An 18,169-nucleotide genomic window follows, 5' to 3' on the forward strand; every position below is an offset into this window, starting at 1 on the left:
AAAAATTTAACGGTATTTTTTGTAGATTTTTTGTTTTTTTTGCCATTTTATTGCCTGAAATTACTAATTCTTGTCCAAAAAATGATGAAAATGGAAATATTTGATGTGAATTGTCAGTTCAAAGTGTGCTTTGCAACTTTAGGAATTTCTTCTAATTTTTTTGATGTTTTTGGTATTTTTACCGTATTTTTTGAGCCTCTAGCAAAAAAATTTACTTTTTTGCATTATTTAAAAATTTTGACCCAAAAAGTAAAAGAAAAATACACACACACACCCCCACAGCACTCCACCACTCCCTCTCTCTTTTCTCATTTTTTTTGTGAATTTTATGTCTACTTCTTTTTTTAGCTATTTTTCTTTAATTTTAATTTTAGCTTTTTCTTTTGATTTTTCTTTTATTTGCTTTTGTTTTTAAAAAAACACCCAAAAAAAAACTCCCCTCCAAAAAGACATTTTCAATTAAAAAAATGTAAACAAATACAAAAAGAAAAAAACAAAGGGAAAAATAAAAAAGTAGAAATTACGAAAGGAAAAAAAAAAACAAAAAACAAAAACAAAACGAAAGGAAAAACCAAAAAAAAAAGTTTTCAAAAAATTTAAAAAAATACCTCACTCACACTCATATAAACACACACACACACACACACACACAAACACATTTACACCTACCCACCCACACACATTCATTCACACACTCTCACATTCATGCACACACATGCACGTTCACACACGACGCGTGCACGCACACTAAAGGCTAAAAAGGGTTTTTTTTTAAATTCTCTTTCACGGTCTCTTTGCAAGTCAGCTACCAAAAACAGGTTTCACTCTCTCTCTCTCTCTCCTTGTGCTCTAACAACTGAGCCGGCGGGCATTGTCCTTCTATCCTCATTTCTCTGTGCGAGTCCCTTTCTTTTTGCGTCGACACCGCCCGTGACTTGCGCACGTAGGCAAGGTGTCAGAGGGGTTGACTTTCCCTTTTAAATAAATTTAATTCTTTTGTGTAATTCCAGTTGAGTTCAAATTTAATTTTGTTTCATTTCATTTTTATGCCACTTCATTTCATCTCATTTCTTTTTTTTCCATTTTATTTCATTACAATTTCACTTTAATTTCATTCCATTTAGTTAAAATTTTATTTTATTTTCACTTTCTTTCAATTATTATTTCATTTGAATTTCCTCTTGCATTTATTTACTCCCCACAAAAAAAAAACATAAATAAATAGTCAAAAAATTCACAAAAAACCCAAAAAAGAGAAATTCAAATTTTAAAAAAACCCAAAAATCCAAAAAATAGAAAATTCAAATAAAATTTAAAAATTTGAGAAAATATCAAAAAAAATCTCCAAAAATAAATCCCCTAGAAAAACTCAAAACCACTAAAAAAATATAAAAACCATAAAAAATTTGCGTTTCATTTTTTGATTTTGTCTTTTGAGCTTTTTTTTTCTTTTTTTTTGTACTTCTTGTTTTATTCTTTTTTTTTATTTTTTAAATTTATTTTCTATTTTTTATTTTTAGGTTTTTTGAAAATTAAAAAATTTTATATTTCTCCCTCGCGACTTTTGTCCTTGCCTCCCACGCGCATCACACACCCCCCGTGCACACCCCATTCACGTGCATTTTAGCACGGTTAGACACCTCTAGAGTAGATACATTCGAAGAGCCCGATTTTGCCAGATTTTGTCCGATCTGGAGCCAGATTGCATGCATACATCCTGTTCATACACGTATTTTGATTTTGGTCTACCTTCGGCTAGTTCACAAGGCTTAGAGCCTGTTCATGCACATATTTTGATTTAGGCTCGTTTTGACGATATATTCCACAATAGACCACTTTTGACTCGATTTGCTATAGAGATATGCTTGTGGTTTTGATATTGGCCGGATTACGCTAGTTAGAGCCCATTCATATGCGAGATCTTAACATAGCTTGATTTTAGCCATTGGTCACACGCTTGCACGTGATTAGAGCCCGATTTGATTTGTTGACTGATTTTTACTACGACTTGGGCTTCGAGACGATTTCTAGAGCTTTTTCACACACATTGACCCCAGATTAGTGGTTGGCGAGCCTTTGATTGCCAGGCTACGACCCTAGCTAGTGCATGTGCTTATTGACGTCGAATTTGACCTAGATTGCTAAATATTGGCGATCATGGATCCAGAGGCCTTTTTTGATAGGTTATTGTGGATTTATGACGAGATAGATGGATTGCCTATGTATACAGATGTGGACACACAGAGGAGGTATATCCAACTTCAACCCACAGACCGTCAGACACCTAGTTTCCAGGTGCTTAGAGCCCGAGCACACCTGACCATGTCAGATCAAATTTTAAATGGTTTTGGTACATCATATAGACGTATGATGGAGGATATTCCATCGAGTTTCTTGCTAGCCCTTTGTGAGGATCGTCGAGACACTCTTGAGCTACCACAGACTTTATCCTTGTACTTGTTGGATGGTGGACCCCTAGGGTTATGTTGTTGAGCATTGGAGGATGTACATGAGTACTAGAGCCAGATTTAGAGAGCACCCTACCTCCGATACAGTCAATGCTTTCCCACCAGATTCCTTACGAGGTACATATAGGAGTGTTTTCGATGGGGCTACATATATGTTGATATGTGGATGACCCTATTTCGGTTCTCCATGTAGTGTAGTTGAGCCTACAGAAGACCCTATGACCACACCGTCTACATGGGCAACGGGACTTGGATCACCTCCAGGATTCACATCTTCTAGACCATTCAGCAGATAGACAGTTGTTGAGATCATGGCACAGGCTAGGGTAGATATAGAGCAATGGAGCCAGAGCCTTACCAATGCACCGCTAGAGATACCATGCATAGAGACAACCATATCACACTCCTTCATTGCTACTAGTATACATGCTAGAGAGGCTGTACATACCATACCGCAGACCATGAGCACACCAGCCACACTGAGCTACTAGATTGCATCCATCAGATGTTGCTGACGAGACATAGATCACCACCCAGAGACACCACGCAGCACCACTTGAGCATAGAGTTAAAGTCTCCAATGAGGACCTATAGTTTTTTTTTTAAAAGAAGGTTTAAAGAAAGTGAAAAAGTTACATGGACCCACATGTAGAGGGAGGAAGGTCACTCGGGGCGCTAGAGTTTTAGGGCTTAGAACTTTAGAGCTTTTATAATGAGATTTATAGCTTAGGGATCTAGAGTTTTAAATTTGTAGGACTCTAGAGCTTAAGGATGTAGAGTTTTTTAAGTGAGACCTAGAGCATAGGGCTTTAAATCTTAAGGATGTAGAGCTTAGGGGTGCTTTTCTAATCAATTCTCTATGATTACGTTTTATTAAAAAGAAAGCTTAAAGATGTAGAGCTTTTAAAGTGAGATCTAGATTTAGATCAAGACCTACCTAATTCTTTTGTCAAGGGCCTATCAAAACAAGTGCTTTAAAAAACCCTCATGTCATTTGACGTGCTAGAATCCCGAATTTGCCTATCATTTTTTGTGTTTATAACTTTGAGTTAACGTTATATTTGGCAAATTATATAAGTTGATTGCATTACACAAAGCTTATGAACGGGAGCTTGAAAATTGCATGTCAAAAAAAAATTCTACTATGCGTGGGGTGTGTGTGTTTTGGCCTAATTCAACGTGTCCGACCAGAGCTTCAAAACCACATAAAAGGTAGCCCTCCTGCGCTCGACAAAAGCAGACAGGATGTGTGCGTTACCAGGAAAGCAGCGTGGCGGATTTGCCCGTAGGCTGTTGAACAACGTTCAGCCAAGAAGCTTCTACGAGAAGCTGCTAAAGCCGGAGAACGACAGTGAAGCCAGCTGTATTATTGACGGCCGAAAAGAGCCAGGGCTGGGCGAGGACGCGGGCGATGGTGGGACAAGGAATAAATGGAGGTGGGGAAGCCTGGTGAGAAGAATTGGTTTAGGATGCGTGTCAATATCTGCAGGGCGCAAAGGTGCAGAAGAGGAGGGAAAGCAGGAGGGTGGACGTAGTGGAAAGATTAAGGCGGCGAGGTCGATGGTGGTGAGCAAGGTGCGGCGGGGCTACGGCAGCTTCATCACCAGCTTCAACGCCATGCTGGCCTCCTCGGAAGGTGGGCTCGTCATGCATGGCCATGGGCCCGCTATCTGCGACACCTCACCCGCCTTCCCGCCCCCTGCCCTCAAAGAATACCACCCTGACTCCTTGCTCCTAATACACCGTAGGCGTCTCCAATATCCCTCCGCCCTTTGCCTCTATGTATACTCTATGCCTCTTGTGTATTGCAGCCTTTACTCGTCTTCCCACACCATGAGATCATGCAAGGCTAGAAAAATACATTTTTCCTAGGCGAAGAAAATAAGGGCAAAGTTGATATTCCACCGGTTTTTAGGTCAAAATTTGATGCTTTTTGCCGGTATTTACACTAAAACTTGTGTAAATTTGTCGGGTTTTTTCAAGGTAAGCTCAAAATCTAATCGAGATTTTATGATTTTAGCCGGTTAAAATACATTGTACCCCGGTTTTTTTTCTAACCGTGGGCACATGTGCTTTGGGTCTCAAATTATCCACTATTGTATCCTTAGTGCTAGTGTTTGGGAAAAACAATATTCCCACTAATTATCATTTCTCCAAAAGAAAATTTGAAAAAATGAAGCTAATTTTAACAATTTTTCTCAAAATCTAGATAGAATGTTTCCTTTTCTTGTTGCTCTCAACTAGTGAATTAAATTTTAACACTATTTTGGTAACGTAACATGGCATAAAAGTGTCCTTTGCAAGGTCTAGGAAAAATTTCAAAACTCCTAACAACAGACTCCATTTCCCAAATCCTCATTGAGAATTGTCACAAGACCCATATGCTAGGAAAGTTATGAAAAGGGCCAAATCTTCCCTAACATTGAAGTATTGAGCTCTCATACTAGGTGTTTTTTGCACAACACTAAAAACAGGGAAGTTGCTTAGTGCGCAACTCGATCTCTCATATAAAAATTGGTCTAGACATGATTCTACCATTTTTCTAGACAATTATCATAATATATCCCACAAATAGATAAGTAGTAATAGCCTCAAAAAATCGCTCAAGTTCCACATTTTTGTTGAAAATAGCATGTTTTTTGACAGTTTAGGGGGTATAGACACATGTAGGATTACAAGCATCTAAATGAGAGGATAATTTGTTGCAATAGGCACTACATGAGCAGATATTTCCAATCTACACATCAACAAAATAGGACCAACACTACATTCTTGAACCACGCCACTCATAACTATGTAGACATATCCGATAATCCGTAAAAAGTGATGAGTTAACCCATTTATGCACATCAAAATAAAACATCTCACCCTGTTGAAACACTTATTATCGATGTTTTTCATAGATCCATACGGAGATGGCACAAAGCATAGCCCTTGTGACTCAAATGTAGGACCGTAACAATCATTTAGATGAAAAAGCTCCATGACATTTCATAGCCAATGTTGAAGAGAGGTGTCCATGCCGCTCTAGCAAAATTAAAGCTATAAACATTTTGAAACACTTACCGATGTTTTGATAGATCCATATTGAGATGGAACAAAGCATGGCCTTTGTGATCTTAGAGGATTCTGTGAAGTTGCTCCCTAAGATAGTTGTATGAAACTGTTGGATGAAAGAAAGAGCCTTCTTCTTATGCTCAGGTCCATGAAAAGCATCAAACTTTACCCGAGCCAAACTTCCCTATGCTAGCCTTCTAGCTCTTGGCAACCATCTTTGAAAATGTGGGTTCTCTTCCCAGAAAGCCTGGGGAAGAACTCATCTATTTCATACCCTGATTCTATTGCGATTGCTACACCTGAGCCAGTTGCTCCTGCACATGTTGTTGAAGCTGTTGTGGGCTGATAGCCATAAAGCCCCGCTAGAAGCCTTCACCTTATTGATCTTTGACTTTGACTTGGTCTTGAGATGGACATACCCTTTCCATTGCTTGAGTACCATGGTCATGGGTTTTGGCTTGAAGTGCTTGGCGTAGAGTGGATCATGTGAATAGGTTAGAAGACTCTCCATGAGTAGGTCGACCTCTACCTTCCGAGTGAGATCCCTCGCATCAACTAGATTGTCTTGAGGTTCTACATCAACCACATCCTTTTTTGCATTGTTTCCCTCCCCATCTATAGAGACTCCTACTCTTCCTTCGCTTTTATCTCCTCATAGTCGATTAAAAACCTTGTTGTTATGATTTTTTGCTTGTCCGTGTTTATCTATGCTCATCCTTGATTATCCTAGTTCGTAGTTTATCGAGCTTTGCCCTTTTATCACGGGACCTTGGGTTTTAGGTTCCACTATCCTTGCCACATGGGCATAGTTAATATATGGTCGTCCTTGATTATCCTAGGTCCTAGTTTACCAAGCTTCGCCCTTTTCATAGGGACCTTTGGCTTGTAGGTTCCACTATCCTTGCATGGGTCTAGTTTCACCCTAGAGCTCCAATTATTGTTACTTTACATGGTAGTTTGTCCTTAACATGGTTGATAGTTTGCATAGAGTTTCCTAGTTTTTCCTTGTCTATCACTTGGTTGTTAACACAATAGGAGATGTGGTCCTAGTTTACTCATGTTTGATTTTCCCTACGATGATCCTATTTTGCCTAAAGTTCTAGTCTGCTTGGCCTTGTTGGGGACTGACCTAGCTTATCCTCGAGGTCCAATGGTCTTTGGATGCTGCCATGTTTCAAGTATACTTAGAGTTGCCATTGTTTATCTATGCTTGTCATTGATTATCCTAGGTCTTAGTTTACTAAGCTTCGCCATTTTTGTCATGGGGACCTTTGGGTTGTAGGTTCCACTGTCCTTGCATGGACCTAGTTTCACCTGAGAACTCTTTTACTTGTTACATGCCATGGTAGTTTATCCTTGTTGTTACCATGGTTGATAGTTTTCCCAAAGTTGTCCTTGTTTGTTACCTGGTTGCTAACACAATAGGAGAGGTGGTCCTAGTTTACTCATGTTTGATTTTCCCTACAATGATCCTATTTTTGCCTAAAGTTCTAGGCTGCTTGGCCTTGTTTGGGATGGACCTAGCTTATCCTCACAGTCCAATGGTCTTTGGGTGTTGCCATGGTTCAAGTATACTTAGAGTTTTCCTTGTTTATCCATGCTCGTCCTTGATTATCCTAGGTCCTAGTTTATCAAGCTTCGTCCCCCTTATCGTGGGATCAATGGTGGGAGGGAAGCGAGACACAAAAATCAAAAAGACGCTCAAGTGTTAGATCTGTTAGAGTTTACTTTTTTGGTCCAAGTTACATTTTTGTTAAGCTTATATATTGACATTTTCCCAGTTTGGACAACCAAATGCTCATGCATGTCTGGATAGGGCATGAGCCTCTCATCATGGACATCCTAGTTTGAATCACAAGTGCATGCGTCTAAGTTGACCTCGTGCCACTTAGTAAGACGGTGTTTTTGGGTGCCGCTATGGTTCAAGTATACTTAGAGATGCCCTTGTTTATTTATGCTCATCCTTGATTGTCCTAGTTTACCAATCCTACAAATATTTGAGTCGTTTGGTCTAGAGTTCATCCTAAAGTGAGATCTTATGGGCATAGTCCTTGCTTTCCCACTCTATAGATTCTACTCATGATTGATCCTTCCAAGTTTACGCAAGGTTGTCCTAGTTTAGGGTTTAGGATCCTTAACAGAGGTGATTCTAGTTTAAGTTGGCCCTTGTTAGAGGTGTCCATTGGGAGGCACACTCTCGACTCGCATGCATTGCCTCATATTCCATGTGTAACATACTAGATAGCTGACGAGCTCTAGCTTTATGCTCTTCAAAAATCCTAAAGTTACATGGTGTCCTTGATAGTGGTCCCAATTTAGTCATGTACAAACTTTTTTGGCACGGATGGCCTAACTTGTGAATAGCAAGATCTCATTTATAAAATGAGGTTGCATATCCGTTGCAGGCATTGCATATAAAGACATTGGGCATGCCACTTTAGGAAATTTTTCACACATTTATGCAATCATTTGTTTGCATTTTGGATGTATGCCATACACATAAAGACATTGGATATCCCACTTCATGGCTGATTTCTTGCATTATGTTTTATTGAGTTTTTGTTTGGTTTTAACATGTTCTATAATTGGACACATAAGTGTCCTAAGACACTAAGTTTCTTGTTTTCCTACCAAGTTTTTTTAGTTTATTTGTCAAGCTAGAAAGAAGTTTTTTACACCTTGCTTCTACCATAGGCTTGTTATGAGGGAAATAAAACACTGGATTTTTCTCCATGTCAAAATACAATCTGTATGGAGAGAATTTTGGTAAGTTCTAAGTCATAAATTGTAGTAAAATTTCAAGCTGTTTTGCCAAAAAAATCATAAAATTCTTATATCTTTTTGTAGAGATGGCCCTTTTTATGTTTATAAAAGCCAAGTGTTAGCACTTAGTGTTACAAAACAATGGAGTGCACTTCAAAGACAAGTTTCCAAGTCACACGCAAGTTATAGACATAATTTCATACTTGAGCACGTGCTCAATAAGAGCATAATTTTGGTCTTCGAAAGGTCCCCTCATGAAATTGGTACTATTCTAGTGCAGTTTGACAATTACAAATGACTTTATATGTTTAAACCAAGAAACTACATATTTTTTGGGCTCCCTAGCTCAATTAAATCTCATCGCTTGAACTCTATCTTGCATTTTTTATCGTGCAAAAACTTTTGAAAATCTTGAGTTCTCCATAATAACATTGAAACCAAGGTTTAGGCACCGCAGTTGTGTATGTACCATGTACTTTGACACATTTAGTTGATCTATGTGGAAAGTTTGATTTTATTTGAGGTTTTGAATGCTAATGTCTCAAGAATAAAAATATCAAAGTTTTCCCTTATGCAGTTTTGAATATTTAAAATGATCCAATAGTTGTTGCATACCAAAGCCCTTCTACTGCCACCTTGAGTCCTCAATGGAAATGGAAAACAATGTATCACTTTCTAAAACTCACAAATACATCTGAAACATATTTTTCTTTGTATACAACAATATGCTTGAATATGGCCATATCAAATACATGGAAGTTTCCATTATTTTATATACTCCAAAGTCATGTTTTTTGCACATGAAACTTTCAATTATCTATAGCAAAATTGTGTAAAAGTCACCTAAAATTTTCCATAAGGTCGCTTCATTTTTTCTTGATCTTATAAAGTCGATTTCTTTAAAGCATCAATCGCAGTCTTACGAGGGTCAACTTGATAACTATAGTTCTTGATCATGGTAGATTCTAAAATGCAAGGTTATATTTTTAAAAGACCCTCTAGCTAACATATTTAAGCATATCAAGAGGGTTTTCTTAAATAAAGCGTCTAATACAAGTAGCGTTTAATTTAAATTTGTAAAAAAAGGACACTTAAGTGTCCTGTTTTGGTACCAAATTAGTGTTAATGCACTAATTCCATTATTGTATGTATGGTATTGATGTAGAGGTGCATGATAATGATTTTATATGCATGATAAACAAAAAGAACTTGGGCAACCCGATTCATGAAAGATTTCTTGCATTATGTTTATCAAGTTTTAGTTTGGTTTTAATGCACTGATTCCATTTGTCTATGTCAGGTCTTGGTGCACAGGTGCACGATGAGGATTTTACATGTATGCCATAAATAAAAAGAACATGAAATCTTGCTTCATGGATGATCTCAAGCATTGAGTCTCTTGAGTTTCAGTTTGGTCTTAATGTGCTGACTCCCTTCTTTTATGCCTGGTCTTGATGCAGAGGCGAATGAAGGTGTTGCCACTCTGGCTGAATGTGATGATGAATGACATCGAGGAAGACATGGTAGACAATAATATGCAAGACAAGAAGGGATTTCTAGTGATGAAGAAGAATACAATGAGGATGTGCCTTGGGAAGATGACCTTGGTGATGATGAGATCCCAAATGAGAAAGAAGAGGACAATATCCAAGAAGAAAAAGAGAAAAATGGAGGGGTCTTGGAGGGAGAAGGGTCCCATGCGAAGGAAGATGAGACTGCCACTGGTAGCGAGTCAGAGAACTCTAGCTCCTCCATTGGCCTTGGAAATACATCACTATACGAGATGCCACCGTGTGGTGAGGTCAAGGATCTTCTAGTTATTGACGTTGAGGGTCTCCCGTGTGATGAACCCAACAATGAGCACATTGTAGACACCTTTAATAGATTTTCTTCCATGACATTAAGCATTAGTGTTTCCCAAAATGAGGTAAAGCTGTTGTCAATAACTATGGTTGTGTTTTTATTTGCTGGGCTAATTATGACTTTTTTTTTTTTGGGATTGATAATTCCAGTGTCTTTGTGTAGGGAGTGATAATGGAGCATCACAAAAGTTGCAAATCTGGTCATCTACAAAGACAAGTGTGGTTATCGATGTCTCATCATCAGTAAGTGTGAGCCATGAGACCCATGTATCGATAAAATTTACCAGTGAGAATGACCGAGTATCAGTTTCTCAGGAGGGGGCGGGAGGGTGGTCACCACACGGAAAACAATTATGATAGCCAAGTGATTTCTTATCCCACCTTTGCATTTTTAAGAGTGTTTGTAAGTATTCACATTATATTAAGTCTTGGAGGTTGATGTTTTAGGCTTGCTTCTTACGCCAATATCACATTCAATTCCTCAAGATTCAACTTGTCAATGGATGTAGACCAGCACCTAGTAAATGCTATATTGCATGGAGAGGCTAGCTCTTGGACCCTAAACTTGTTTGGCCAGTAATCTTTCTCTCTCTCTCTCTCTCTCTCTCTCTCTCTCTCTCTCTCTCAGTGCATGCAAAAGGACAAGTATTGATCTATTTATCTTTGCATCAAGCAAAGTATACTTGATATATTACAATAATCATTCAACCAAGTTTGTAGTGTCCCAATTCCTGTGTGCAAATAGATGTCCAAACTTTGGCCACCTTCTTTGCTACATGCATGTGCTATCGACCAACCATTTGTCACATAACACTGGATATTTTCATGTGCTGAATATGTATGCAACGATTGTCTGTATCCTAGATCAAAAAGCTCCTCAGTTGGAGCTCGCATTAGATTTGATAAGTGATTATAGACATCACCTCGCTTGTCATTGGGGAATCATGAAATCAATTGGACATGATGGTTATTAACATTGATTGATGGAAGTTGTTGACACACCAAAGGAATGGAAAGCTATGCAACAAATGCATACCTACGGTAATAGGGTCTCCACCCATGCCTTCTTAATATGGAACCAACATAGCAACACATGGCATGCAACTTGTTTTGGGTTGCCTGCTTCGCCTTCTCTCCACCACCAATGAGGATCTGCATTGACCACCTTGAGGACCACTTCTTGCTCTTGCTGGTTCTTGTCAATGACAATAGCTATAGGACGAATTTTGCCTAGCTCTGCAAAGGACATCTTGAAGGTCGATTCCAAAGCCACTTTTTCTTTATTGGTGCCCACATCACTCTGCATAAAATTAGCCATATTGGCATCCTTACACCAATTTGGTTGGGCAAGACTACAACATAAAGTGGTAAGCCAAAAACATTTGTTTTGAATGTGCGATATCCACTGCCAATGAGTTATGATGTGAGAAATGAATAGCAATTTCCACCATGTCCTCATCTTGAATGACAAGAATAAAGGGTCTCTTGCACTCATCATCTGCCCTCGGGTTGTACAATTGGACAAATATGACCTATGAGCAAGCACATGCACATGAACAAAAAATCACGTAAAAAGTGACCAGATGTTGAGCTCTCAATGGTACCTTCTTTAAGTCTTACAAGCGGAGCGCTTTCGTAAGCATTGTAGCCCATTCATGCTCTACAAATCCTCCTACAATAAGGCCAACAGATGCAACATAATAGAGATCTGCAAAGAATTACTCATAAAACGATAAGATTGAGTCTATGAGTTGCTTTGAGAGAGAGTGAAGTACCTTGTGTGCACATATGGTGTAGCAACGTTTGCACTTCTTTTGGTATCATGAAGAACCAGTAGATCACATGATCAAGTGAAAATGCATGTTCCATGTGAAGGTGTTCCTTTGACTTTGACATTTTTGCAACATGCCAGCAAGTTCTATATCAAACATGCCCTTTGTGCAACATTTAACTAAAGTTGGATGCAATGGTAGGTGATTAAGGTATGCATGAAAGCTAGGTATATGTCCCTCGTGAGTATCTTAGACTTTGATAATCACCTTATCAAGGTCTTCAAAGTGCTGGACCACCACCTTGAATCCACATCCGCACCTTTTGGATTTTTGTGTGGCTTGTTTGCACCTTTTTGTTGAATGCTACCCATTGATGACACATGTATTCTTGCACCCACTTGGATAATCCATGCTTCTTTGTTGATATGACCAAGACAAGCCTTGTCTGATACTTTATTATGATGTTCGTCAAATTGTTGCTCCACTTGAGATAGGGTTGTCTCAATTGATGTGCTTGAAGTAGTAGTAGACCAACTACAAGGAGGTTAGGAGGAGGCATTGTGGGAAATAGGTTTCTCTTCCAACATACAACCACATGCAATAACCAAATCTCTTATGTATTCATGAGATATCCCTTGTTTTCTCATGTCAATGCACATTCTATCTTGATTGCGTTAATGGTGGCAGCCACTCTCAAGTGTTTTTCATGCCTTGAGGGACAATGGGATGCACACCACATGCAATGACGAATCTCTTATGTATCATGAGAAATCCCATGTTTTCTCATGTCAATGCACCATTCTATCTTGATGGCGTTAATGGTGGCAGCCACTCCCAAGTGTTTTCCATGCCTTGAGGGGCAATCCGTGCTCAATCTTCTGTGTATGCAATTTTGAATCCTGATGATTTCAACTTGTTACAAGGCTGAGCACCCTCCTGTTGTATGTGGTTAACTACAATTGGCAGGGTGCCCAGTCTCGTAACACAACTACAAGTAGAGTTGTTGTGAGCTTGCAGTTGGACAAAGGGAGAGATCATGTCTCATTCTATTCCACTTCTTTAGACTCATCAAACCTCTCACATCATGTGCTTTCAGAGTTGGAAGTGATGTGATTATCTCAACCAAATCTTTTGCCATTAAGGAGTACATCTTCTCATCAAATGAGAAGAACTTCTTTGATAAGTATTGTAATGCATCTAAGGAATCCCTCAAGTCCTCAACATCAGCCGTAAAGCCATACAAATATCCATCTCAACCCCGAGATTATGGTCTTCCAAAAAGCCATATTGATTTAGATCATCATCGCTTGATTAACCATCAGTAGTTGTGGCAGAACCAAGATAATCATTAAACGAAAGATTGGCTACATTGTTGGCTTGATGAACCTGCAAAAATATAACAATCGATTTTAACCCCTTGCATGCAACCCAGATTGCTAATAGTAAACACATGCACATTAGGGAGACTTTGGTAGGCAGAGAGATCGGTAACATAATGGAGGAACTTGCTTTAGATGCTCATTGCAACACACACACACATGGGAGAGACATTCGTAGACAAAAGGATCAAAAGAGAAGGATTGTTTAGAAGTTCAAAAACCTAGTTGACATGTGCGTTGAAGTCCATTTTGTGTAGCTTTGTCAAAGAGACTTGTTAAGTTCTTAGGGTTTCCTTTCTCATACTCCATGGCACCCCTCCCGTAAGCACATTCTCTTGCAAAACCTTAATGGCCATTATTGAGGAGCATTCAACTTTACTGGCTAGATATTTTTTATACTATTCTCATTTCCGAGACACGCACACTCTGCATCTAGCCCCATATTTTACTTACGAATTGATCTCTGAAAATGGGTGATATGCCTAAATGCATCAACAAGCAAGGTGATTTTGCACTCCAAGTAGACGCACACATTTTTTGCAAACTCCAACCATTACAAAATGCATGGTTTCCCCGCCAAATCAAATTGCCCTCCACCTCAGCCACGATTCGACCTAGTCAACCTCGCCACCTTACAAACACGTGCCACATCAACAGGCGTGTCTGAGTTTACTAATCTTGCCCGAGTTTAATTTTTATGATGACGTGAAGCGCCGAGATCTCCTCCCCCTTCGTGCCTCCCTGGCCTCGATCCCACCACTTGGCAAGACCTGCGTTCTTCAGCAGTGGAGCCACTAAGGCCTTTGAGTTTAAACTTAAAATGATTAGAACCCGATGTGCCCAAGTTCCCATACTCGCCGCTCTCACCTCTCGTTGTTTTGGCGTGGCCCACGGGCCACCATTTCTCAACCTTCCCAAACCAACCCAAAAAGCATGTCTTCGAGGACAGCTTGCATTAACCTACGAAGAAAGCCGTCAGGCAGGCTCATGTAAACGATTGCAGCTGAGCTCTGTAGAGTATTCGACAGTGGGAGCTCCGTTAGCTGGCACTGACTCTCCCTCCTTCGTCCAGTCTCCACATAGCTTCACTCCTACCGCAGGCATAACGGGTAATGGGCTCTTTCAGTCACGAGAGAGAGAGAGAGAGAGAGAGAGAGAGAGAGATGCGGATCTGGTCAATTGCTGAAATGCCACCACTCTTCCGCCTAGGAATGTGCGTGCGTGCTTGTCTGCGTAGAGAGAGAGAGAGAGAGAGAGAGAGAGAGAGAGAGAGAGAGAGAGTCTTGATTGAATCTTAGGCTTGACAGGGTAAGATGGGTAAGGGCAAAGGCTGTGTGCCTAGCAAGCACAAACCTCCAGCAGGTGCGCCAGCGACAGGTTCCTCTCCTCCCCTGTCTCCGAACACTACACATTCAGATGGAGGGCGCACAAGAGAACCTCCTTCGCAGGACGTGTCTGCCCCTGCAGGAGTGCAACTGTCGTCCAAAAATTTAAAGATTTTCATTGTGTAAGGCGCCCAAACCCCCCCCCCCCCCCCCCCCCCCCCCCCCCCCCCCCCCCCCCCCCCTTAACTCTCTCTCTCTCTCTCTCTCGCACAGACACATACTCAAAGGCTCTTTTGTTACCAACCGCTATACAAAAGTAGCCACAAATTGGATTATGGGTGACAGAAAATCAAATGATTCTCACGTCAGTTCCTCATACTCTGGATTCGTTTTTCAGCACCAGACTAACCTCTGTGAAGTGAGGAAACGTCATGGGGATCATACAGGAACAGGTTGATTTCAGTGACCGTATGTAGTGGGCTTTGTCAAAGTCTCAGCTGATAGTGAAAGCCAATTTTGACAACTGGTGGTGTATGAAACTTGCAGAGAGTCTTATCCTGATAGTTAGTCCACGCAAATTGTGCTCAAGCAAAAGTCTCATGCCGATCTCTTCTCTGCCTTGATGATGGGTGTTGCTGGCAAACGACAGGCCAAGTCTTGGACCTTTGGCCAGTTATAAGTTGTAGACAATGTTGATCAACACTTCTCAGTGTGGCTTCAAGTTTAGAAAATTAAAAACTTGCACCTTGAATCTTCTGATGAGGAAGTCCGGCTAACGTTTTGTTCATGCTATTCATGATAACATTGGTCCCTTGAAACTTCCATTTGAGTGGAATCCTGATTATGAAGTCATGTTTGCACTCATTTGTGTTTTCTATTTGAGCATTTTTATCTAGAGTCTTTTTATCTGCTAAGTTTTACCACTTTCCATAATATGATCATAAGCTAATATGGTCAATGTTGATACCTTTTTCACTAAGAATCAGGGAATCAGTTTTGAAGTTAGAAAATGGGTGTGGCCCGACTTCTACAAATGGGGCTTTGTTCCCACAAAACCTGTTAGGAAATAGATGCTGCACATTAGTTTGCATGACATGTGTGATGGAGCTTATGGCTAATGTTGTAGTCTTGTAAATGAGCCCTTAACTTGCACTTTTCTTTAAAGGAGATATTTGTACGTAGTCCGATCCATCTAGTTATCAGTTATAGTGGCCATGCCAAATTAATCTCTAAAGGTTTTATCCAAGTTGCGACCACTTGATAGTATGTCTTGATGAGTCTGTTGTTGCATTGCATCTTTAGAGCCAAATCTCAAGGGGCAGATTTTTTAATGAATGTATGCTTAGGTGTGCGTGCGTGTTGTGTGTGCATGTGGGAGCGTATAGTGATACCTAGTTTTGGACTTGATATTGAGCTCTGATGGTGTTTGTGGAGTCGTCGTAGCTTGGTAGTATTTAGCTGGTACTATGCGTGATGGAGGTGATGATTTTATTGTATTGTCTTGTGAACGACTGACATGTACTTATGACTTACACTGTTCTTTAAAGGCAAATTTGGCCTCTTCCTAGATTCATCAAGGTATACAGTTCAGCAGGTGTCTTCTTGTTGGTCCTTTTGAGAATTTAGCTCAGCAGTCGTGCAATTGTGCCACCCACATTCAAATACTGCCTATGATTGGTGTTCTCCGTAGACAAGATTGGAAGTCTGACTTTTGAGGTACTTATCCATTGGACTCAATTATCTGGAATGGGACTCTCTCTCTCTCTCTCTCTCTCTCTCTCTCTCTCTCTCTCTCTCTCTGCATGCAAACACCCGTACTTACAGAGACTTATTTTTGAAGATAAGTCTTCCAAAGACTGCATTTCCTTTGATGCGCTGAGAGTGCAGTTGAGCAGTGCCCCACATAAGATTCTTGATTTCATTGATTTTCATGATACATTTGGCTTGCCGTTGTGGGAGGTTGGCCCATATCTGTGCAGTGTGGTGAGACCCAGGAATGTGTCGATCCTACTGATTTTTCCCCATAATTATTTTGCCTTGCCTGTGAAGGTATAGTGATTGATGTTAATTGCACTTGATTTATTCTCTGTGGGTTTTGTTAATACAAGGTTTCCTGTGCAGCTACTATTCAATGTATGGGCACGTTGAGGCACTGGCAAAGAAGATAAAAGAGGGGGTAGACAGCGTTGATGGGGTGGAAGGGTACTTGTGTAGGGTAGCAGAAACCTTAACACCGGATGTTTTAGAAAAGATGAGAGCTCCACCCAAGGATGAAAACATTCCTACAATTTCAGCTCACGAACTCCCCGCTGCAGATGGTGTGATTTTTGGTTTTCCTACTCGCTACGGGGCAATGGCTGCACAAATGAAAGCATTTTTCGATTCTACTGGTTCCCTTTGGCGCCGGCAAGAGCTAGCTGGCAAGCCAGCTGGATTATTCGTCAGCACAGGCACACAGGGTGGAGGGCAAGAGACCACGGCGTAAGAGAACATTTTTTTTCTACACCATGACATGTTTTATTGCATGACAGCCTCGTACAGACTTCATGTTTGCAAATTAAATGTCACAGATCCTCCCACTGTTCAATAGTCAGTCTGCACACTCTGCAGCCCCAACACTTGATTTTAAGATAAGACTCTCTTTGTTGTTTTAAACAGGTGGACTGCGATAACACAGTTGGCCCACCATGGAATGCTTTTTGTGCCAATTGGGTACACATTTGGTGCAGGAATGTTCAAGCTTGATGAAATACGAGGCGGGTCACCTTATGGTGCTGGGACTTTCGCAGGGGATGGAACCAGACTGCCCACAGACACGGAGCTGGCACTTGCGGAGCATCAAGGGAAGTACACTGCGGGTGTTGTGCAGAGGCTTCTCAGGCACTGATGAACCTGATGAGTTATGTAAAATGCTCTCGATTGAGTTTGTGAATATCACATTTTATTCTTGTATAGGGGCCATTAATTTGTCTAGGAAAAACATGTGTGGGGGACGTTGTTAAGGTATTCACTGATCACTAGACAAACTCATCTGTGTGTGGAGGCTGTTTTCATCAAGGTGCCTCACCTCAAATTTGTGCGGGTGTTCACACTTCCATTCTTTACATTGTTTAAACATAAGCTGTTTACGGATTGAATTCGAATTGTTTTGCTGTCTCATGTCATGCAGGACAGTTAAATGTTATGGCATAGTTGGCTAGTCTTTTCTTGTGGTGTTATGTTTCCATTTCTGTGCTTTGATATTTGCAGATGATTTCAACAGACAGGTTGCTTATTCCAGTGCCCATGGCCTTACAATGTTGAAGCTGTTGTGAGCCACTGTCGTAGAAAACTGTATTGGTGCCTGTGTTGTAGAAAGGGTATTGGTGGGTTGATTGAAAGAAAGACAATATCAAGACAGCTGCTTCACTGTGGGTATACATAAAATATGAGAGGATGTTAATTTTGTCAATATAACTCTTTGAGCATGCTCACAACGCAGATGTAGAAAGATGGATCTGTGTAAGAAAGTTTCATTTGCTGGATGGTGCTTGTGCTTTTAAA

At 40.3% G+C, this 18,169-nt stretch overlaps 1 protein-coding gene and 1 pseudogene across 5 annotated transcripts; one reads left to right on the forward strand and one right to left on the reverse strand.

The window, feature by feature from the left end:
* Window positions 1-11,478: 11,478 nt before the first annotated feature.
* LOC147461899 (uncharacterized) lies at window positions 11,479-13,374 on the reverse strand (annotated as a pseudogene).
* An 855-nt stretch (window positions 13,375-14,229) lies between these two features.
* On the forward strand, window positions 14,230-17,783 carry LOC147461900 (putative NAD(P)H dehydrogenase (quinone) FQR1-like 2). Of its 5 annotated transcripts, XM_086509370.1 has the most exons (5): window positions 14,684-14,808; window positions 15,024-16,342; window positions 16,467-16,675; window positions 16,748-17,107; window positions 17,285-17,783. In XM_086509370.1, the coding sequence occupies exons 4-5, from the start codon at window positions 16,758-16,760 to the stop codon at window positions 17,511-17,513; spliced, it is 579 nt and encodes a 192-aa protein (XP_086365496.1). In that variant the 5' UTR covers window positions 14,684-14,808; window positions 15,024-16,342; window positions 16,467-16,675; window positions 16,748-16,757; the 3' UTR covers window positions 17,514-17,783. The 5 variants fall into 5 exon arrangements, with proteins under 5 accessions (XP_086365494.1, XP_086365493.1, XP_086365496.1 ...); XM_086509368.1 differs by lacking the exons at window positions 15,024-16,342; window positions 16,467-16,675 and adding an exon at window positions 14,230-14,410 and having other exon boundaries at window positions 14,600-14,808; XM_086509367.1 differs by lacking the exons at window positions 15,024-16,342; window positions 16,467-16,675 and adding an exon at window positions 14,231-14,410 and having other exon boundaries at window positions 14,609-14,808.
* Window positions 17,784-18,169: the final 386 nt, after the last annotated feature.

This window comes from Adiantum capillus-veneris, chromosome 3 (genome assembly GCF_014529385.1).
Source record: "Adiantum capillus-veneris isolate H3 chromosome 3, ASM1452938v2, whole genome shotgun sequence".
Classification (NCBI taxonomy): domain Eukaryota; kingdom Viridiplantae; phylum Streptophyta; class Polypodiopsida; order Polypodiales; family Pteridaceae; genus Adiantum; species Adiantum capillus-veneris.